We start from the raw sequence: 22,689 nt of genomic DNA, 5'->3' as shown, positions 1-22,689 counted from the left end.
TCCTTCTTTCGAAGTCCAGCATGCAGTAACAGTTCCAGTCACATAGTCAAATGGCTAGTCCAACACAACTCCGATCACAAATCTGATTACAAGACCAGTCACTAGTCCGATCACAAGTCCAGTCACAAGTCCAATCACAAGTCTGAATAGCAAATACCTTCAAAGGAATCTTTGCCTTAAATCTCTTCAGATTAATGTGAAGTAATTCTTGGCCTTTCCCAGTTAGGTTAAGAATTCCCAATAAGGGCTAGGTTTTCTCACACCATTGGATCTGTTTGGATCATTTCTCCCGTTTTTTTTTCTTTTCTAAACAGCTGTACAGGCAGCCATCTTACACGGAGACAAGTCGGAAGAGGTTCAGGACCTGCTCCTGCTGGACGTAGCCCCCCTGTCCCTGGGTCTGGAGACCGCCGGCGGTGTCATGACGTCCCTGATCAAGAGGAACAGCACCATCCCGACCAAGAACAGTCAAAAGTTCACTACATACTCCGACAACCAGACCAGTGTACTCATCCAGGTCTACGAGGGTGAACGTGCCATGACCAAAGAAAATGTAAGTGGGGTTGTCTACCTGAGATTTTTGGGAATTTCAAACTGGAATAGAACGTTACCTAGAATGCAATGCGCACTGATGGAAACAACTGAGCTGGTTTGGAAACCGTTTGTCGGGTGACGTAACATACAGGTGCATTCGATGGTATGAGTCGCTGTCTGGTCTGCCGTATGGATTGGACGAATCATGGCCACGTCCAAATGGATGAAGAGCACTGATTTGATGATTTTCTTTTTTTAAGCCTTGGAAGGCCCAGTTTCTTTGCTGCTTGCAAGCTGTACATGCGTGGCTTGGAAAACAGCAGTAGGCCTACATACAGAAACCAGACGTGCTCCGTCCGTATCAGTTGTTGGCGTGTGTGTATAAAGGGTGCCCGCTTTGGTGAATCGCTGGACAGTCCAATAATCCATACGTGCTGACACATCTCACCACTAAGGATGTCTTGAAACCAAGACTGAAATACAAGCAGCAAATTGTGCAGGTTTAAACATTTATCCATTGGTGGAAATAAGCCGAATTATATACATTTATGCAAACTAATGAAAGATATACAGGGAAATGTCAAAGCCAAGCTCCATAACGTCATAACCACAAACTTACGTATGATCAGAAAATCCCATTACTGCATGCAGTGGAAACAGACCCTGAAGTTGACCTGTGATGCCTCTCAACTGTAAGTTTGACCCCCCTCATTTGTTTTTTGGTGTTTCTTCATTGATTGCAGAATCTTCTGGGCAAGTTTGAGCTGTCCTCAATTCCGCCCGCACCCCGGGGGGTCCCCCAGATCGATGTGACCTTTGACATCGACGCCAACGGCATCTTGAATGTGTCCGCCCAGGATACAAGCACCGGCAGAGAGAACAAGATTACGATCACCAACGACAAAGGTGAGTACGAAGTTGGTGTGTCACTGACCAAATTATGGGTTCAAAAGTATTGTACTTGTCCTAATAAAACCTTGATGCAGAGATCAAGCTACAAAGGAGTCAAACCCGGCCATGGTTTCAAACTCCTGTTTGATTCTTCAGTCAGATAATTGTCCAGATAAAATAAGTCAGTGTAAGAAATGGCAGGCTCATTCTTAAGACGTTTTCTTGTTGCCTCAGGTCGCCTGTCCAAGGAGGAGATTGAGAAGATGGTTTCCGACGCCGAGAAGTACAAGGCGGAAGACGACGCCCAGCGCGACCGCATCGCCGCCAAGAACGGCCTGGAAGGCTACGCCTACAACATGAAGTCCACTGTGGAAGACGAGAAACTCAAAGACAAGATCAGCGCGGAGGATAAACAGACCATCCTGGATAAATGCAAAGAGGTCCTGGACTGGCTGGACCACAACCAGGTACAAATGTCGCTCTCTTTTCTCTCTGTTTGACTCTGTGCTCACTAGTCTTCAGTAGAGAGATAGCTGGGTTGACACCAACAAGTTTTGGGGAATCATGTTGAAAATGCAGTGCAAAGAACTGTGCTACTTTGTATCCCTATTCATTTGCTCTCTTTTTTTTAATTTGTTCCACAGACGGCAGAAAAGGATGAGTTTGAGGATCGTCAGAAGGAACTGGAGGGGGTCTGCAATCCCATCGTCACCAAGCTGTACCAAGCTGCAGGCGGTGCCCCAGGGGGTATGCCTGGCGGTATGCCAGGGGGTATGCCCGGCGGTATGCCCGGCGGTATGCCAGGAGCTGGAGCAGCACCAGATGCCGGTGCAAGCAGCGGAGGACCAACCATCGAAGAGGTCGACTAAATTCCTTCCTACGATACTACGACCACACTACACTGAACCTCCGTGGACAAGAAAATGAGGCATGCAACTGTACACACTTTAAGACGTAGAAGCCTATAACTCGGGGGAAAGCGTGTTAATGAAATCTGGACCTCAACTTCAGCTTCAACTTCATGATTTTAGACTCAGAATGCTGTCCCTCAGGGCTGTTGTCATTGGGTTTGAACATATGGCAAGATTCTGTCTGGGATAGAGTCGAAGCTGAAATGAAACCTGTGTTTCATTACAACCCCTCAGAATTAGGGATGGATTTTGTCTTACTATATTCCAAACTTGCAGACAAAAAGATCACACTGCTGTAGAAATTGCAAGTGTATTTATTTAAAAGTTATTAAACTATTCACGTAATACGCCTCAAAAAAAAAATTAAAGGCGACAATAGTTTTAATATTTGTAAACCGAAGCCAAATTTCAATAATCAGCATAAATTACTAATCAGCATAAATACATCAGCAATTTCTAGAAGTTTTGGGGTAGTAAGAGGGTTTTTAAGGGTGGGGGGGGGGGGGGGGGGGTTGAAACGTATGGACACAAAGTGAAGTGGTCACATATCACTAAACTAACCTTTAGTATTGGGCTCAAGACTCCTGGAATTTGGATAAATTACACGAATCCCATAATTATTTGTATGTTATTAAACCATAAGTAGAATTAAAATAAATGTTATTTTTGTATCCAGGAATGGTGTAAGTTTCCCAGGACCAATAGAATTGCACTTCTATCGGGCATAATAATTATATAGGCCCTGATGAAGGTTAATTTTCTGTGTGAGGAAAACAAGTCTTGGATTTTGACTGGAAATGCTCCTGGCTGACTCGTAACCACATTTGTACTACAGGGTGAAAGCCAAGGTTCAGTATTTAAGCTCGTTCCAAATAGCTGTTTATGTATATTGCTTCGCTATAAAAGGAAAAATAATAGCCACAGAATGTCACATAACAATCCTGTTTGCACTAGCAATGTGCAAATGAAAGTGAAAATGTTCATTGTCGCTGTACAGACTACATAAACAAAGGCAGCCATGTTGGATAATACTGAGCAAATTCAGCTGGGACTGGCAACAACAACAGAACAAGTTTGGGGGCATTTGGCCAGTGCGTGTAACTGGTTTTTCCTAGGCAAAAGTGTTCTTAACTCGGGACTCGGGCACGTAATAGTGTGCAGTTGAATCATTTACGATAATTCTAACAAAGCCAAAACATGTTCTTTTGTGTGTGAAACATGGTTTATGTACGACCACTGTCAAATATCTTGTTTCTGCGGTTTTTTATGAAGAACACTTTAGGCAAACATGTGCAATGAATCTGACTTTGTCATGTTTTGTATTACATGAATGTGTATTTATTTAAAGTGTTAGGGTGTTCAGTTATATTAAGACTTGGGAAAACATGAGACCATGATTATATCTTGCTACATTTATCATAATGTTTGCGTCTTTCATGATTTTTGTTAAGTATTCTATTTCATATGGTGTCATTTCTTTGATGTTTTGTGTCAAATAAAAAAAGGGTTTTCTCCAAAAGATTCTCCAAAAAAGAATGATTTGTGTGCCTCGGGTGCAGTAGTGCAAAAGTGCTCAACCCCTTCAAATGAAGTAATACAGGTATATGAATAGCCCAAAATTAATCTGTCTGTTTTCGAATTTTTTTTCGGATCTTCGAAAAAAAAATTCAGATCTACGTTTCACCAAATATTCAATTATTTAAAACTCTATGATAAAGTTGTTCACATGCCAGCTGTAACTGTGTGCCGTTTCAAAAGTTGCATGCAAAGCGCGTCCGTTAAAATCGATATGGGCTGCTTGAGTGTTTTACATTCATTAAGAATTTTATACGAGACAAGGGCTTTAACCTGCTGGATAGGAAGAACGAACTGCCGTCCACAAAAAAAGGTGGTATCTGACGATAAACTTTACGATTAAACGAATATCATAGTTGAGTCTGCATGTACTTATTTTTTTTTCTTCAAATATTCAAACTGGCAAATAGCTATTAGAATCTTCAGTGGATGATCCAATATTTTAATATTCAGGACAGTCCTAGCCTGAGAAATTTCTTTAGGCTACTAAAGTAGTCTGCCCTTTTCAAAACATTACAAATAAATAATTTCATGCTCAGCCTGTGAATAATGATTTTTTTATTCAAAAACCAAGTTAATAGTCTCAGTTCTACATGCCTTGTAATCTAAGATACAAAGTGAAAATGGTAATCAATTTTGGGGGTTAGTACTGTGAAGTGCCAAATGCACTAAACCAGTTCCCAGTGGATATTAAGAGATTCGTTGTGACTTTCTACAAAAAAATAAGCAAAGAGTGAAGGTAAATCTGAAGTTTCATCTTCTCAATGTGAACGTTTACAGTTTTCCCTTTTCCAAGCAGAAGTACAACTTTGTTTTCTTGCAAATGATGAAATGTTCTATTTTATGCAACGTCTTGATAAATCCCCGTCATCTGATTGGTGGGTTGTTGATCACATGTCATTGAATTATTAGTCCCAATGCATGGCGCGGCAGCACCGCAAAAATAGAAGTTCCATTCCGCAGTAAATGGAACTTCTATTGCATGGTCACTCTATTGGTGGTGCTCTGATGGCTCTGTTGCTGTACATTCACAGTACCAGTTTGCAACTAACCAATCAGATGACGAGGATTTATTCAGGTGCTGTATAAAACAAAAAAATCAATGTTTCACATTAGTGCAATGGGAAGATTAATTTAATTGCACTCATAAACATGCATTATTTTTATACCAGAGTTCAAAACGACTGAAAAATAAAGTGATTCACAAGTCAAATCACAAGTACGGTCGCAAGTAACTGTAGATGAACAATGACAAAAGGAGTGCCTTTGCCTGGACGTGAAGTGACATTTAAAAAAAATGTTCTTTAAACCAAATATCCAAACCTGTGCATTTTGCAAGTTTTACTTTGTACATATTGCAAAAATACATACATGTACAGTTGTGTATGTACAAAAGTCCAACGGAGTTTACTGTTGTCATGGTTGTACAAAGGAAACACAAATTTGATCTGTCCTCAAAACCAATTTTTTAAAAATTAACTTTGGGAACCTTAATTTCAAGTGTTTTGTTTACACAAAAACTGATCACAGGCAATGCCATGATGATATTGTTTTCACATCGTTAAATAATACTGACACGAGTGCTTTTTAAAGAAATATTTCAGGGGCACAACTTTTTAACTTTAGTCTTTTTCTATCGAGTTATGTGTGAGAAAAAAATGACAACAAAGGAATTAAATATTTTATATACAATATGAAAAAGGGAACATTTTGAAAGAAAATATGAAATTATCCCCTAACACCTCTTGTGTTAAGACAGAAAATCTTACAAAAGTATTGCTTTGAATCAAAAAGCAAAATTTATATGCCATTATCAAGCTCGCATTTGCGACAAAAAAATTACATCTTAAGAGAGAAAGATATCTTTGATCGTAGTAGGCGTGTCTGGCGGTTTTTGCTTCCAAAAACCACTGGCGTGCCAAACCAAATTAAAAATATTTGGCAAAAAACATCCTCCGCCTTTCTGCACTTTACCAGCTTTACAGAATATACAATTTCAAAATAAATATTTACAGCAAATACGCCATATCTTATTTGTCATGGACGTCCAACAATTTTTTTTCTGATCATAACTTAATTAGATAATTTAAAAAAATATTTATATACTCTATTGTTCATGATTACGGCAAACAACTGGGGAATACTCGAAAAAAGTTTGATATGTAAAATTTGATTGAAAAATTGAAACATAAATTGAAAACTAAAATAGGAATTAATATTGTACTGAAGAGAGACTTTATCGAACAGAAAAATGGAAATAAAAATCTAAATAAGCCTGAATCCAAACTGAATTAACGTTCACTGTAGGCTTTTGAGTATACAAGTAAATGCAGTTGAAATCAATTCTTGTGCCCTGTTTATTAGGACATATATTCAGTCTTTCACATTAAGTAGCATTTTAATTTACTCCATAAATTATGTTTACATTTAGTCCTAAATTATTGGGCTTCAAAAAGCAAAAACAAAAAACATGAGTCAACTAAAAAGCAATCTTTGAAATGAAATGAAAATTGAAAAAAAAAAAAAAAATGCTCTACTTCAATATGTTATTAGTGTTTTCCTCGGCCAATGATTTTTAATTTATTATCATTATTATAATTTCTTTTTTAATCTGAATCATCAATACCTTTTATTTGTATACTTCTGATTAAACAAATTTGGGGAAGAACGGAAAGGCACATGATCATTCAATTTTAGTGTTCAACTATTTTTCCTGGTGAACAACGCTAGTTTAAATGGAAATCAGCCTTAGAAAAAATAATCAAAAGGGGAAAATCCCTTCACCTAAGTTTCAGAAAGTGCTTTTGTATCTCGATGAAAACCTCTTGAAATACTGGAGAAAGGCCTTATCATTTCATGAGTACAAAAATTGGCTGCTGGTTGCTATGGTTACTAAGGGGTTTACCGGGTCATGACCCCTTAGGGTTTCTGTGGTCAGTGAAACTGCACTCTATACGTGTTGATCTCCATTGGCTCGATCGTAAATTCCGAATCCACTTCCATCTCGTTGCTGTCGTAGAGTCCCGATAAAGAGGTGGCTTGTAGGCCTCTCAGGTTTAAGTTCTGGAAGAGATTTCGGACAGCAACCTGTAAAAAGGAGATAATTATTACATGTTAGTTTTGGAAAAATTCATAAATTTATGCCCTGGTTGGCAACAGATTTTGCCTAAAATTGCACATTAGCACCCTCGTTGTGTAAGAAGGAGGCTTTTTTATTAAGTCTTTGTTAGTGTTTGTCTGTTATTTCATATTTTCTACAATCCAACGATATGTCGGATTTTTGCTATGATGACCCTCCATAGCTTGCCAACCTGTGGTTGGCAAAAAGTGCCAACCAAGGGTTAGCAAAAAACGGTGTATACTTCTCTCACCTTGCCGCCATTTGTGGAGCAGGACAGCGCCAGTCCTGGATACCGACAATCAAACCCTGTCCGATGAAGCAGCAAGAACGCCTCCCGCTTGGCTTCCACTGCGTTATTGCTCTGCTGGACCCGTGTCCGTAGGTTCAGCAGGTGAACGTCGCAGGGGAAGGCCTCATCTAGCATCTGGTACTCGGGTAGCAGCTGGCCGCTGGGCTCCTGGCTCTCCGGTAAGGCCGTGTGGATGTAGAGAGGGTGGTCCAGGGTGTGAGAGGCAGCGTGGGCTAGGAGGGACGGGAACCCGGCTGGCTGGGGCGGGCTCTGTTGATTCATGGGTAAAATTGTCAAACAAACCGCAAAGCCAAACAGACTAGATATAAAACTTCCACCATACTGAAATTGATTGTTGTATTTGCTATATTAGATTTTAACTAGCAGAGAACCCTGGTAAGACCCTGGTAAGATCAGTGGACAAGTCATCTGCACTAATAAGCAGGAGGTTGTGGGTTCAATTCCAACTCAAGTAAGTTTGTGATTCTTTTCTTGCAAGCTCTCGGATGGCACTATCCATAAAGTGTTTTTAACCCATTAGCACCTGAACTACATTGTATAACATTGTATTACATTGTATTACATTGTATAACATTGTACCACATTATATTACATTGTGTTTATTCACTAAAGAATCAATCAAACCATAGAGTGCTCAAAAGCAAATATGCTGGCGAGGGGAAAAAAATAATAAAAAGGACTAAATCAGTACATTTGATAGATTGAAACAAATATAATTCAATAGTATGTTATTCTAGCTGTGGCTTTTGCACAGAATTTCTTTTTGTGACCAATACTGAACAAGTGTCAAAAGCATGTGCAATCATGGTCATTGTCTTTATTCAGCAATTCCAAGTCTGCGCCATTATAAGGGAAGTTGTCATAAGTGCCAGGGCTGAATCTCATCCCTCCAAACACATAAAAAGAAGGCAAAAAGGGAAAATAGAGGAAAACAATTAAAGAAGAAAAGTGCTTGAGTTAAGAGAGTGCTTTGAAGAGAAAGAACACGCAAGAAAAAATATGTATTTCTACCTGTTCCATAAAGTTATTAAAAAATGTTAATGTAGTTTTTGCTCTTTTCACCTGACTGACTGACTGACTGACTGACTGACTTCCACTTACCCTGGAAGTTGGCTTGTAAAGACAGCCTGGCAGTGCTATTGTACAGGATTACCCCATAATTCAGCTTATTGTGTACACCAGATGCATGAACAGACTAAACCAGAATGTTGCGTACTCTGGAACAAACTTACCTTGTCTTGTTTTTGACATAAGATTATTTTCTTCAAAAATACAAAAATGCACAACAGATAAACAAAAGTGTGAGGCAGCATTATTCCTGCACCGCATGTGAAGTGTTACAGCTGTTAGCGTTGTCCTCACCATGCACCAAATCATCACAGCAAGCCAGCAGATTTGTGCTTTCTTCTCACACTCTGGCAGAAGGAAATAAACGCTACCTCACCTTTCGTTCACCCTTAAGCCATCCCAAGAGGGTGTGGGACTTTTGCCTGACCTGCTTAGCGGCCGTAGCTGCGGCGGTGGCGTCTGTTCTCTCCAGGAGGATTTGATAGGACAGTGATGTGACCTTGTTGTCCAGGACACCCTGTTGGAGACCGCGGCTGTCATCTTGGTTTAACCGCCGGTCCAGTACCACCTCGAACCAGCCTGTTGACGAGAGACCACAGACCAATGAAAATGATAGGACAAACGTCAAGGGCTGTGTCCTAGGGCGAGTGTGGCCAAGTGGTTGGGATTCGTGACTCCTAATCAGAGGGTCAGGGATTCAAATCCGGCTGCTGGCCATATCTTGCGTCCTTGGGCAAGTCACTTTACCCCCACTTGCCTCTCTCCACCCAGGAGTATAAATGGGTACCGACATTAGCTGGGGAGTAACCTGCGATGGACTGGCATCCCATCCAGGGGAATAGAAATATTCTCAGTCGTTTCATGCCATCGAAACTTGACATAAATTCTGTTATGATGGGCCATATTGGCTTGTGACAGAGCTGTACTCAGTCCAAATTTGTGGCTACTAGTGGGATGCCGGGCGCGACGTGGCATCCCGCTAGCTGGGTGTCTTACAAATGATCAGTGTGCCCTCAATTGACCTATTTTTGAGTCAGTTACAAAACACATATTCAAATCGTACAAATTCGTCTGATCAATGGTTAAAGGGTATTTGCCACATTTTTCGTCATGAACGTTATGTTTTGCTTAACAGCTATACGTTTTGGAGTGTCTTCATAGAGATAATGTTGTAATATTTAACTATTCAAAGTTTGAAAGATAAATCATCCAAATTTGCTTAAAACAGCCCGTAGCAGCGTCAACAGTTACAACCAAACTACACCTGACATTTTGACTAGATAAGATTCATGCTTAGTATACCCACTTAGCAGTTTGAAGACTAGCCAGTTAAGTCTTCCAGTACATAAATTTACATAAAGCAGCACTCAGCACTTTCAACGGTTACCTACCAAACACCACCCAACAAAACTAATGACATTTATCGGCACAGATTACAGAGTGAAGATTCCCGCTTAGCAGAATCGCTTACCTGTTTGGAGACAAGCCACTCCTGATGGATGATTGGTTAGCAGTGTGAGTCTGGTGTCGCTGGACTCTAAGAACGCCATGTTGGGCATGGGGTAATAGTTGGCCTGGATGGGCAGTTTGTCTAACGTCTTGCGTTGCTGAAGCTAAAAAAAATGTTATAAAAACAAGTGAAAAAATGCGTTATTTGCTGATTCATGTCGATGGACTACTTTGTGGGGAAATTATGGTTCACTGGCTATAACATAGGACACTGTCGTGGGAAATAGGGAGGGCAGCATTTAATAACAAACATTATTATTTGCATCACCACCTAAAGAGTGGTGCAACATTCCTTAGCATTGCTTTAACATTACTTTTGGATAATAAACAGTAAAATTATGTTTTCAAAAGAGAATTTTTGGAGAAAACAAAATTGTGTTTTGTGAGTTATGAGTCATGAGTGTCAAGTCCGAGTTGCAATGGTCGAGTCCGAGTCTTTTGCCAATGTGACTGGAGTCGAGTCCTGATAAACTGCATTGCACAGAGGGTCATCACAGAGGACTGGTCCAAATTCCTCTGTATTACACATGAGCAGACACCTTATTTGATTGTCACTGAGTTTAAGTAACAAGTTTTGTCTCATCTTTTTAGGGAATTTCCTGATTCTCCTCAGGACTTTTAGTACCTGGAATCCATTGAGATCTGTGTAGTATATTCGGTCAGGATTCTCCACGCTGGATTTTAATCTCATGATCAGCTCCTGGTTGCGAACGCTCCGGATGTCCACGACATTCCTTATGTCCAATATTCTAGAATCCACACCTAGAAATACAAAAAGGATCCAACACTTTTGAGTGGACTGCTCAAGATAAGCCAGTGAATCCATAATATAACTGGACAATGAGGCTATGGCTGGCAATAACACACAAGTCTATGGGAAGTAGCCGCAGCCGCTAGCCTGTGGCTTTCATAAGTGCATGTGTTATGTCTGGCTGTAGCCTAGCTCACACTAACCAGCACACTCTAAATGTCACACATTTAAACAAATGAAATGGAACATACAAATTCTCAACAAGTAAATACAACATAGAATAATTTCTTGTGGCTCAGAGCAAGCAGTCAACTTAGACTGGAGACCTCACCTCCTAACACATGTGTACATAAGGACAGGCAACAGCCTCAGTGCTTCTGAAATCTTATTGGTTGCTATGCATCTTGACAATGCCACCTTTCCTGCAGTCTGATTGGCCTACTTCTTGAGCGCACTTGAGTATCATTTTGCAATGCATTAACCTGTTTGTATGGACATCAATATGTAAATTAAGTTGACCCCTATGTCACATGTCAATTGGCCAACAACCCACTGGCTGGTCTCAGATTATAAATCTTGAGGTAAGAGATTTTGAGGCTGTGTTGTGACTACAGTCAACTCACCTGCACTTTCTTTGATGGTGACTCTATGGTTGACCATGTTGAATGACACGTAGATCTCTGATAGCAACGGACCGCGGACAACTCGGACAAGTGGATTATTCAGGTTGATTGGCTGAAAATAAATCAGAAAATCAATTTTGTTAAAAGTGTTTTAATTAGCCACTATCTGTGATAATAAAAAAAATCAAAACAAGTTAACTAGCTTGTTCTACTCAACTGTTCTTTTTGAAAGGAAAAAAACCCTCAAAATTTATTTTCATATTATTCAGCTTTACGGGAAAATATAAAAAAATATCACAGCGAACAGTAGCTTCCAAACTAGACAAAACTGTGGCCCAGTACCCCCACCTACACAGAATATAATCTCAGATTTACATCTGACTTTTATTTTGGAATTTTCACACCGCTTCAAATAACATTCCATTGCAAAAAAAACATCAAGGAGTCGCAGAATGAAATATGTGACATTTATTTGCTTGTCTGCTCTGGACTTACAGTGTACCAATAAAGACTCTTGCTGAGGACCAGCCACAAGCACCATACAACACATAACACTTTAGCCGGTAACCCGTCTTACTAAGCAAATTTGTTTTGTACTTAGCAAGTTTCTGATGTACCTTAGCTGGGCCATCTGGTAGGAATAGGTAGGCTCCACTCTTAGCCTTCTGGGAAACCGTTCCGTACAACATGAACAACAGCTCAATATCCGTCTTCTTGCCATCAGCTTTGGTGGTCAAAGACTGGAGGGAGTTAAAGAAAAATGCAAGAACAAAATGTTGACTGCCACAATACAATAGTCAAAACTGAAAAAAGAAATTGAAATGATTTCAGTTATGATTTTCATTACCACTGTGGAAAAAGTGTTAAAGACGATGCCTCAAAATGGCTCTCGCTGAAGAAAAGTACAAAACTTGGACTTGGCAAAGGAATTCCCACTAAAAGTAAAAATAAGAGAGTAATTTTGCATCGTTTCTGTTGTGTCTATAGTATTTTCTCTTGCAAAAATGGACCAAATACTACAGAAGGTGCACATTCATTGAGTCCTTTATCATCAGTCCAAATACAAGTAAATGAGGACAATCTATGCCCTACTATCTTTTCAAATTGCACTATTTTCTATACAATAACTCCACCGTCTCTGATAGTCCATGATAGCCCAATTTGCAAGCACACACATAATGAAATACAGATTATTACTACAGAAATTGCAGTTTTGTATGTTTCCCATACAGACCTTCAGCATTCCTGTGGATCCAGTGAACACTGCCTTGAGGTTGGAGTTTTCAATGCTGATGTCTTCCGACGGGTAGTTTGCAAATTTCTCAACCACAAATGGCCCCCTGAATAAAAGAGAGTCAACTATTTACTAGAGTATTTACAACGATTTGGTTACTAAAAATTCAAATACAAAAAAATTCACCAAGAGAGCTGTAGCCACAGCCCAATCCACCCACCTCTTCTCTGTGCCACTGCCAGGCACATGGTACATAGCCACTGTGGACAAGCCATGTTGCTCTGACTCTGATGAACCCATGTCCTTGATGAGATATTTCTTGATGCCCAGCGGCGCTATGTCAACAGCAAACACAAGCTGTGGGAGAGGAGAAACATACAAAATCATAAAACAGCTACCTCTGCCCTCACAGGTACCCATTTACTGCTGGGTTGGGACAAGCAATAGGTTGTACAGTGTCTAACCCAATGACACAGGCATCGCACAGAAAATAGAAACTGAAGAAAAAGAAATCTATTTTTCGAGATGAATCTTGAAAATAGCAGGAGGAACGCATCTTTAAAGTGAAATGTTACAGAGATGTGGTGTACTAACTGAGAAACTGCTTACAGGAATGCACAGTGACTATCGTGGAACACAACACTGTGTAAAGTTTTTATTTCAGATGAGCAAGTCCTTCATGAGTTATCAGAATAACTGTTGGACACATAACTATATCTACGCAATAGTCATGGGCTTACAATATGGAAGGGCAATCTCACCTCATATTTGGTGCTTGCTGTCTGCATGTCATCCGTCCACACAAGGTTAGACTGGCTGGGAATAACTTTCTTCTCTCCGTCCGTCACCTGGACGTTGGGTGAGGATACGTAGAGTCGTACCAACTCATTCCTTTGCTGGGCCAGTGTGTTGTAAAAGACCGCAATACTGTGAATAAAGAGGACAATAATAAGATTAATCTTATTGTTAATCAGTTAATCTTCTGAGGTTTTTTTCTTGCAACCTGTCTTATTCTACCAAAATCCAACAGTGCGTGGTAATCTAATAAGTACTTTTTGGAGAACATGAAAAAAAAAGAATTGGTTTTACTAAAATTGTTCTTTTACCTTGATGCCTCTGTGGACAGTTTTAAAACCTTCTTTTCTGGTAAAATGTCATGTTTGGAGCTTTCTTCATCCTGGTGGAAAAAAATAAAAGGGGTATAATTTTTTTACTACAAAACAAAACAAATTTTCAGAGATTTGATACAGACAACTAGTGACATTAGCAGTATGTATCACACGACTACCAAAACATGTCCAAAGATTATCAAATGATTTTTATATTTAAAATTATGAAAACAACTTTTTTCTTTACTTTCATCTTCGAGGTCGATTTCTTGCATATAAGTTAGTCATCCGTGCTTCATTGTTTACACATATTGTAATAAATAAAATAGCTCTTAGAAAAATGACCACCTAAAATTATATATACGCCCACAAAAAAGGTCACATAAAAATGCATACCGTGTGCATTGTCTACAATACAGATGTCAACTTTTCCATTTAATCACAAAAGAAGAAAATTGAATTTAAAATGCTTTGTGAAAAAGGCTAAGTACTTATTTTCATCATGCTGTTTTGACAACATGCTAAGTGGACAACTGTTTTTGTGGACATTACAAATTTCTGGTAATGTCTACAGACACAGATGTCATTTTTTCCCCCCATGAAGCACAATAGGAAATGCAGGATTGACACTATCAACAAAACAGTTGCATACTTACTACATCAAAGAATGCAGTGTAGGGTGCGTACTTTGTCTGGTCAGGTGACAACAGGAAGTGAATGGACTTCATCATGATCTTACGCATATCATTCACAGATGTTAATAATCTGGGGAAAAACAGAAGTATACAATCACTGAAAGACTCAATTTTCGAATTTCATTAACTTCCCTTTTTCTAAAATATGGCATTGGAAAAAGTATGAATTTCAGTACTGGAAAAACATAATTTATTTTTTTTTCAGAAAATTCTCCACTAGTAATGAGAAAGTGTAGAGCAGTTCATGCAAAAGCTATTCTAAATAAGTTGATGCAAAATTCATGGAAAATGCATAAATGTTTGTAGAAATTAGCAACTGAAAGTAAACATGATAAGTAATCAGTAAAGTATTTTTTATTGTTAACATTACTTTTTTTCATAATTTTTTGAAATTCAAAGATTGGTGAAATTTAAGGGGTTTTATTTGAGGGGATGTGTTTTTCAAATTTGTCTGCCATTTGCAAAATCACAAAATTCTCCGAAAGCCTTGGATTATAAAAGATGTCCATGATCTTCAATGAATTCCACATCTATTACTTTTCACACCTATATTGTCAACATGAAGAAGAAATAAATGAAAATGAACAAAAAAAAATATTGGAAAAAGGGGTCTTTTATCAGGAGGTTGATTTGTTTGTTTGATGTCTCACTCAAATGTAAATAAATTTTGTATTGCTAGAAATAACAGCAATTCATGGGAAAAATAACCTTGACAAAAAGCATATGACATCCTTAAAGCCAAAACTTACTTTGTCCCATAATCCACCACCACGTGATCCTTTGCGGTTCCTGTGATGGCGTCATGGTGCTGAAACAAACCCAAGTTTCTCCTTGCTGTCGTCAGCATTTTAATCATGGAGTCTTCGTCAAACTTCTGGCCGGTCCCAACTTGCCTGGCTTTCGTTGCAGCCACAGTGTAGATTATTTCAGCCCCTCTGATTTGAACAAAACACAGAAAATCAGCAACCAAGGAAAAATCATGAATGCAATTGGCTGATGGCACTGAGCTATCAGTCGATCACGCAGCGCTATTGGTCAATAAGTGCAGCCATCGTTAGACCACTCTGCCATTGGTTAATCGTCCTTTCTTTTTAATACACAACTCTACGGGTATGTTGTGGAAAAAGTGCAGTAAAATCTGGGATTTTGCTACAGGATCTACACACTGCGCAGATGTTTTTCTGCGCGAAGGAATGATGGGTCAAATCCACTGATCGATGGGAGGGGTTTACATCAAATTCTAAAAATGGTGCATTGCCAACACACTTACCTTAAGTGTGATTCCAGTATTCTGTCCATGTTTTTATAGAAGGGTCTGGATGTATAGTATCCTGACCAGTAATCCTTCTCTCGGTCGGTGTACGTGAAGAAGTCACCACTCAACACAGGGAAGCCCTGGGGCTGGGTACCAGTCGGTCCCTTGGTGTGCTCAATGATGGTGTTGAAGTAGTCAGACAGGGTGCCAAACTGAGCCTGTGGGATAAAATTGGCCGAGTAACAGTGTAAATCCTATAGTTGCTTTTGTTCCATGGGAGAGTGATATGATATTCTTCTTGCTTATTTTGTTCTCTCTGATGTTCTTTGGAAAAGGTTTTGCACCAAATTTACATACAATATATTGGATAGATATCCGAGTACGTGATGATGTTACACCCCAACTTGGTCGTCGGTCCCAACATTTGTTTGGCCTGTTCCAGTTTGGGCCAAACTAGACTGTTCAAGTTGGGCAGGCCTAACTTGGCTCGGGATACTGCAACTGACAAGTACGTATATACAAAAGAGGTTGCTGCCTATGTTGGGCCTGGCCAACTTAATTGCCCAAGCTGGGACAGGCCCAACATATGTTAGGACCGACCACCACATTGGGGAGTAGCAATACCCGGTCGCAATGCCAGGTACCTGGTTCCATTTCCCTGGGTTCGAGTCCTGCCCGAGTGGTTTGAGATTTTTTCCCGCAGTCAGTCGGGACAACACTGAGTATACAGTGTTTATAAAATACGTTGGTGAAGACGCAAATTCCCTCTCATGAATAGGTCTGATTTAAGGTTTAAAGAAAGTGTCATTTGATAATCAAATTTTCAGACTTTTCTTTGAAGTATACAAACTGACTACGACCGCTCCAACTCACCTGTACGTGCCAGCCGGGCTGGGAGTTCATGTAGTCAAAGAGTTTCTGGTAGTTGGTGTACTGCTGATCCCACTCTGCTGCCTTGTCGTAACGGAAATCATCCCCCAACGGAACCAAGAGGATGTTGGTTCTGTACAAGGTGCTCTTCTTACGATACTGGTCCAGGAGAATCTCAGCCCTGTCATAAACACAATATCACATCATATTCAAACAGGCCAGCCAACTCTGGCAAGCTCAGAAGTTATGAATTTCTTTTCCTTGTAAGTTCTCCAACAGCACTGAGTACACGGTGCTTTTAAATTTAAGCAGCTGAAGGCAAAAGGCAATACTATAATTGACATCTCTCTTATGCAAAATAAATCACATGGGGAAATTGTGTACAGCAAGTAGCTGCGTTTGTTATACATGTACTGTCACATTGCATTAAGATCTCGCCACTGGAATTCTACTCTATTAGATTTCGAAGGAAATTCTACGATCATGCACAATCATTCAAAGTACCCAAGTACCCCTTCAATGGTAAGAAAGGGAGAGGTCAGGAAGACAACTGGGAGAGATATTCGAACGCATTCCTGATGATGCCTGATGCTTATGCGAAGATGATATGGCTTTGTCCACATTAAGAATATAATAAGTCATGCGTACTTCGGGCTATACGCGCGCGAAGCAGTATGCGCACGTGTCCTGTCCACTAGAGTCTCAAAAGAGGTCACAAAGCGCCCCCTCTTGTTTGTGAAAAGATCCCATAGGCAAGGTAGTTTGAGGCAGTACAGTGACTAATGAGTTTATGTAGTTCTATTGGGTTAATGCAACCCAGGATCTTACTTATTGGCTACGTTCATGTCGTTGATGGGAACCGGTGGCACTTTCCATGGGCAGGCAATCCGTCCGCCGGGTAGTCTCTTGAAGTCAAACTGGCAGCAGATCTTGGGGTCTGGTCCGCAGGTGTGCGGAACGTCATAGCTATAGAACGGCATCATGTGGCAGAACATGTCTGTGCTGGAACCGTGATCTGTGGATTGGAAACCAGACTTTTACTTTCAATGTCACCTGACTGTTAAACAGGACATGTGACTGGTCGGTCAAAACCAGACAGTTGGGATCGTCCCAACTGTAGATGGGACAATGACATAGTTGGGGCATAACACAGCTGCTAAGAAGAAAGAAATGCTTCTCAAATTAATGGTACTGACTACCAGTCACACGCAATATAGATCACATGACAAGTTAACTGGTAACCACTAACTGCTAAGCTAATATTTTCAAAGCTTAGCAAATTTCTGAGAGATGTGGTCCTCCCTGCTTACCCCAATTCTGTCTCCAGAGAAACTCCAATTTCTTCTCCTTGGACAGGTATTTCTTGATGGCGTAGTGGGTGCGCTGGATCAGCATGGCCTCAAAGCCCATGCGTTGGAGCAAGTAGGCCATGGTAGGGGTCATTCCGAAAGGGTCGATGGCCCAACCTGCTTTGGGCTTTACTCCTATTATCATCAAATGCATTTTGGAGATAAAAAAAACTTTTACTGATCCCACAATTAATAACAAGAAAACAAACCAACAGAAATAAAAATGCCCTTCCCTGAGAAAAGACCTTATGCCTGAGGGTGGAGTTAGATGGCAACGATTTTGTATTGGTAAGATAGGCATGACTGAACCTTCTGTGTACTCATTGTTAAAAACAAATGAAAATAAAAACAAAGAATACCTCTGGGACATTTGTAATTGGTCAATTAAAAGCTTAAACAAATTAGCAATTATTGTCAATAATATCTGAAATCGTTCATCAGTAATTGATTGTTTAAAAATAAATTTAAGAAAGCTTCCCAAACTTTCCATTTATCTTTTACAATTTCTAAAATCATGCCTTATACATGTTGATTATCATTTCAGACCACAAACACTTGAAATTGTCTGAAATTGGGTCTGAAATAACAAGTTCGGAATTCATGCCTCATAACTTGAACATTTGGAAAAGAGTTAAGTTGTTCAAAAACGTTTGTCTGAAATTGCCCTTATATTACTCACCTAAGAATGCTTCTATCCACTCATGGCCTTCTATGAGCTGATCTGCCATGGCAAAGTAATGGGAGTTGGCTTCATCATTCATGACCCAGCCACCTGTCACTATCTCAAACCGGCCTTCCTCTAATAACCTGAAATAGGATTGGTTGATTGCTGGTCAGATTAACAATATCCACCAATCAGGGTTTTTGTTTGTAAATACAACCAACCCTTCTAAAAAAAACCTGAATGTGATTGGTTAATTGCTGGTCAGATTAACAATATCCACCAATCAGGGTTTTTGTTTGTAAATACAACCAACCCTTCTAAAAAAACCCTGAATATGATTGGTTAATTGCTGGTCAGATTAACAATATCGACCAATCAGAGTTGAATGTACTTAAACTGCACAACTTATCAGCAATCCTCAAATAACCTGCAATATGATTGGTGGATTGCTGATCAGATTAACAATATCCACAAATAAATTATGTTCCACAACTTTGTTGGGCTTAATTGTTAAATTCAATTTCGAATATGCACCAATAGATTTCATTTTTAGTGCACTATAATTCACTAGTTTAATATTCTAATTCATTGCAGTTCTGGCAAATTTATCTCTTTTGGAGATTGCTGTTATGTTAAAAAAAAAAAAATTCATTTTTCAAAAGTGCGCATTTTTCCTTCCCACCTTTTTGTGATATCTTGACTCTGTTTACTGGTTTGTTCCCACCACATTGAGAAGTAGGAAATCTCTGCCCAGATGAATCTCATTTTGGGATATTCCTGCATCTTGACCACCATGTTGTTCAGGATGTGAACTGTCTGGTCCTTGAAATATTTGTCCACGGTCTTTATCCATCCTGAAAATTGTCAAAAACATCAACAGATTATTCTTTGACACCCAACGTTTTTGAATAAAAGTGCCGCAGCCTCATGGTCTGGAGCATGGAACTTATGGTCTGTTGGTATTTCTGCAGGTTGTGGGTTCGAGTCCAGCCTGGGGTTGTGGTGCGTGTGCCCTTGGGCAAGGCACTATGTCACTCATTGCTTCTCCCCACCTAGGAGTAAACGGGTACCTGTGAGGGCAGATATGGTATATTGTGATTGATTTCAGCTGCTTTGTGCCGAAATGGCAGCATCTAGCTGTGTACTCCCCCGTCAGCTGAGATTGTCTTTGGAATGCTTCATAGGCCCAATGAGCAGGGTAATAATGATGTAGGGCCTTGAGCACTAATACTGGTGGATATATCCGATTACAGTCAATTCACAAGTCCAGACACAGGCAACTAGTGATGAACAACAACAAAGGAATGCTTTTGTAACAATTAATTTGAAAAGCTTGTGACTTGACTTGGGACTGGAGGGCTTGAAATTAATTTGTGATGGACTTGTGAGGACTTGCGATCCATCACATGTACATCGACTTCAACACTTTGTTTGGTTCGAAACATTTTTCTTTTCTTTTTTCCCTGGCAATCTTACCTGGATCGTTGTGGGAATGCGGCACCACAAACACTTTGAGCGGATCGTCGTTCCACTGGTTTGGGTTGTATTTGATGTCATAGCCTTGCTTCCATACTCCGCCGTCGGGATTGTCAAACGGAAGAGTGTTGTACACATCCAACATCTAGTTGACAACAAGAAAAACAGTTGAAACTTTATTTTGATGGCATTAGGGCTTGAGCACACAGTGTTTCTATAAATTTGTGTAAATTGGTGCAAAAGTGCAAATCCCAAGTACATTGTGCTTCGCTTACCTGGACGTCAACGTTGTTCCCATTTGGCACCGCGCCAAAGGCGCACTCCTCGTTTCCAACCTCGGCTCGCGCAACAGTAAACGGCGGTAGAGGTTTCCAACTCTGCATCGGCAACTTGGAATCCACCTGCACGGGTTGGTGGACATTGAGGTCAATATTCTTAGGGGCGGTCCCGTCTTTTTGATGGGCGGGCACAACAGGGTGGGGGTCAAGTTGGGGCAGCTTGAAGGATAGGTCACCGTTGGCGAGTGACTTGACCGCGTTCCTGAGCTGGTTGATGGTCTCGTGGTTGTTAACGAGGTCGTTTTCTAAGGCACTTATTTTCTGATGAAGCTCGTCTATCTCGCCCTGTGAATATTGTTGCCCGGAAACAAATCGTTAAAACCTAGCAGAGTCTGCCTTTAAGTAATTATTCCCATTGTACTGAAATGTCAGGTGACAATTTTTTAGCATTTCTTCTTACAATGAATTTCCCCCGCTGAAATATATCTTGATTCCCGCTAGACTTTGCACACAAATTACGAAAGAAATGTTTGATTACAACATTCTTTCCTTTGACAGAGTTGGAGCTGTCTTTACAATTTCTCAAACGTCATCATACAGAATTTAAGTCATCACAAGTCAATCTTAAGAAGACACAAGTCTATCACAAGAAATCAGAAGCCAATCACAAGTAAAAAAAACAAGACATCTGAAGCAAATCACAAGTCAATCACAAAACCAAAGTCAATCACGAGTCAATCACAAGACATCATAAGTCAATCACAAGCCAACTGCAATACATCAGAAGCCAATCACAAGTCAATTTCAAGTCAGCCCGACTCAAAGTAAAATTTCAGGCTATTGTAATGAATTGTGATAAAGGCATTCCTTTGTCAGGCATCATTCCAACTTGTTTCCACATTTGTGATTCAGTCGATGACAACTCTATTCTTTAGCTTAGTTAATAAACCTCTTGATACTCAACAATCAATAGGCTTAATACTCACAGGAGAAAACTGCTGTACTTTGAGCAGTGTATCATGGGGTCCCCGCGGGTCAGGAAATGATCGTGTCTGGTCCAGCATCAAGTACATGGAGACGATAACAACAAAGAAGATGGCTGCACCCATCAAAGCCATGTAGGTCTTCATCTTGCTAGTTTCTTGGAGAGGCTGGACCTCTGCAACAGATATATACAATTGATGTTAAATTGTAATCAAAACTTGATAGGGTATCACAAATTGAAATAAAAAAACAATCACAAGTCAACAAACATCCGACTGTGCAAGTTCTGAGCTGCAAGATAGCCTGATTGTGAAGTTGTTGCTCTGTCTCTGCTCTGCCCGAATTGACTGATACTTGCGTGAACGATGGATCAAGCGTATATCTGTTTGTGTAGATTCATTGATCACGTCTGACAAGTGCAGTGCATTTTGGAATAGTTTAGTATCCGATATTTGAACTTTTGATTGATTGAATATCAATTGATTGAATATCAACTGATATCATATTTCAAACATTAATATTTGAGCCTGACAGTAGGTAAACAAAAAATGAATAACACATCGGTATATTTTTTGGGGCTACATATGTAACTGACTAGCTGATATTTGAAAGACTATAAAGATGCAAAACAGGGCTAATTCTCCTCATGGAAACTCCTATTCTCAATGTGTATAAAGTGACTGTTCACAAATACAGGTACATACATGTACAAGTACATGTACATGTATGTGGAATTTGACAAACAGAAAAACCACCCAATACAAATCAAATTACACAGTTTTCGTCATCTTCTTGAGACCACTCACATTTTTGTAAATATTTGAATATTTTAGTGGACGATAGAATTTGTTATTCTTCCATGACAATGATCAAATATTTGGATATTCAGTATGCGCGGTAGGTCCTATTTCTTTGACATATTTGGCACAGTCCTGCACCGAACAAATCAATTTATCAAATGCAAATTTTAATTTTAAAGCAATTTTTATAAAACTTAGTTTTACGCTAAGGCCTATTTTATAAACTGATAAAGTTTGGGGAAAATCAGAAAATGTTAAAAAGTGTGTTGGATCATGGTTGAATTTGATATTGAATGTTTTGAAACCCTACTCAAACTAGAAACCCAGTCCCAGCTAGCTATAGCTACCCCTCATCTAAATGTTGCCAGACTAAAACCACAACACAACGAAATGGATAGCACCGTCTTGTTCCCTGCCCCATTAAGGTTTACATGTATGCCAACGTCATCACAAACCAGCGAACACGGTGTGGAGCTGGAGATGAGCCGAGGTCAAAAAGTCACTCCCCTACATGTGTGAATCTTGGCATGATTGTGTCAAGTACATAACAGAAAGGGTGAGATAATGCTCTAAATTTTGATCCGTAAAAAGTAAAATATAAAGCTTCTTACCTGATCATACAAGTAAAAATTTTAGTCACCGGATCACACAGCGTTCCTCACAAGTGCAATGCATACAGTCA

General features: G+C 39.7%; 3 protein-coding genes across 8 annotated transcripts in view; 2 read left to right on the top strand and 1 right to left on the bottom strand.

Moving 5' to 3' along the window:
- The window catches only part of LOC119729619 (heat shock cognate 71 kDa protein-like), a 9,915-nt gene extending 6,060 nt beyond the window's left edge, over positions 1 to 3,855 (top strand). Inside the window, exons 7-10 of the mRNA XM_038202264.1 lie at positions 315 to 553; positions 1,278 to 1,440; positions 1,660 to 1,892; positions 2,070 to 3,855. Coding sequence (XP_038058192.1) covers positions 315 to 553; positions 1,278 to 1,440; positions 1,660 to 1,892; positions 2,070 to 2,294 — 860 coding nt within the window. The 3' untranslated portion in view covers positions 2,295 to 3,855. The remainder of the gene's footprint in view (positions 1 to 314; positions 554 to 1,277; positions 1,441 to 1,659; positions 1,893 to 2,069) is intronic.
- On the bottom strand, positions 2,700 to 22,689 carry LOC119729617 (alpha-mannosidase 2-like). Of its 2 annotated transcripts, none has more exons than XM_038202261.1 (23): positions 22,619 to 22,689; positions 21,210 to 21,382; positions 20,221 to 20,568; positions 19,946 to 20,090; positions 19,152 to 19,323; positions 18,485 to 18,612; positions 17,767 to 17,940; positions 17,285 to 17,471; positions 16,460 to 16,637; positions 15,602 to 15,804; positions 15,081 to 15,266; positions 14,293 to 14,401; positions 13,634 to 13,704; positions 13,289 to 13,454; positions 12,748 to 12,884; positions 12,528 to 12,633; positions 11,911 to 12,033; positions 11,294 to 11,405; positions 10,545 to 10,681; positions 9,882 to 10,023; positions 8,787 to 8,989; positions 7,283 to 7,591; positions 2,700 to 6,998 (listed from the first exon to the last, which is right to left on the bottom strand). In XM_038202261.1, exons 2-23 carry the CDS (start codon positions 21,351 to 21,353, stop codon positions 6,846 to 6,848), a joined length of 3,633 nt encoding a protein of 1,210 aa, XP_038058189.1. In that variant the 5' UTR covers positions 21,354 to 21,382; positions 22,619 to 22,689; the 3' UTR covers positions 2,700 to 6,845. The 2 variants fall into 2 exon arrangements, with proteins under 2 accessions (XP_038058189.1, XP_038058190.1); XM_038202262.1 differs by having other exon boundaries at positions 8,838 to 8,989.
- LOC119729616 (protein prune homolog 2-like) overlaps positions 22,448 to 22,689 on the top strand; it is a 36,277-nt gene continuing 36,035 nt past the window's right edge. For all 5 annotated transcript variants that reach the window (XM_038202256.1, XM_038202257.1, XM_038202255.1 and 2 more), the window contains exon 1: positions 22,448 to 22,563. In XM_038202256.1, coding sequence (XP_038058184.1) covers positions 22,519 to 22,563 — 45 coding nt within the window. In that variant the 5' untranslated portion in view covers positions 22,448 to 22,518. The remainder of the gene's footprint in view (positions 22,564 to 22,689) is intronic.

The sequence above is a fragment of the Patiria miniata genome, unplaced genomic scaffold, assembly GCF_015706575.1.
Source record: "Patiria miniata isolate m_02_andy unplaced genomic scaffold, ASM1570657v1 HiC_scaffold_21, whole genome shotgun sequence".
Taxonomy (NCBI): domain Eukaryota; kingdom Metazoa; phylum Echinodermata; class Asteroidea; order Valvatida; family Asterinidae; genus Patiria; species Patiria miniata.
The sequence above is the reverse complement of the archived record's forward strand: the minus strand, read 5'-3'. Positions and strand labels throughout refer to the sequence as shown.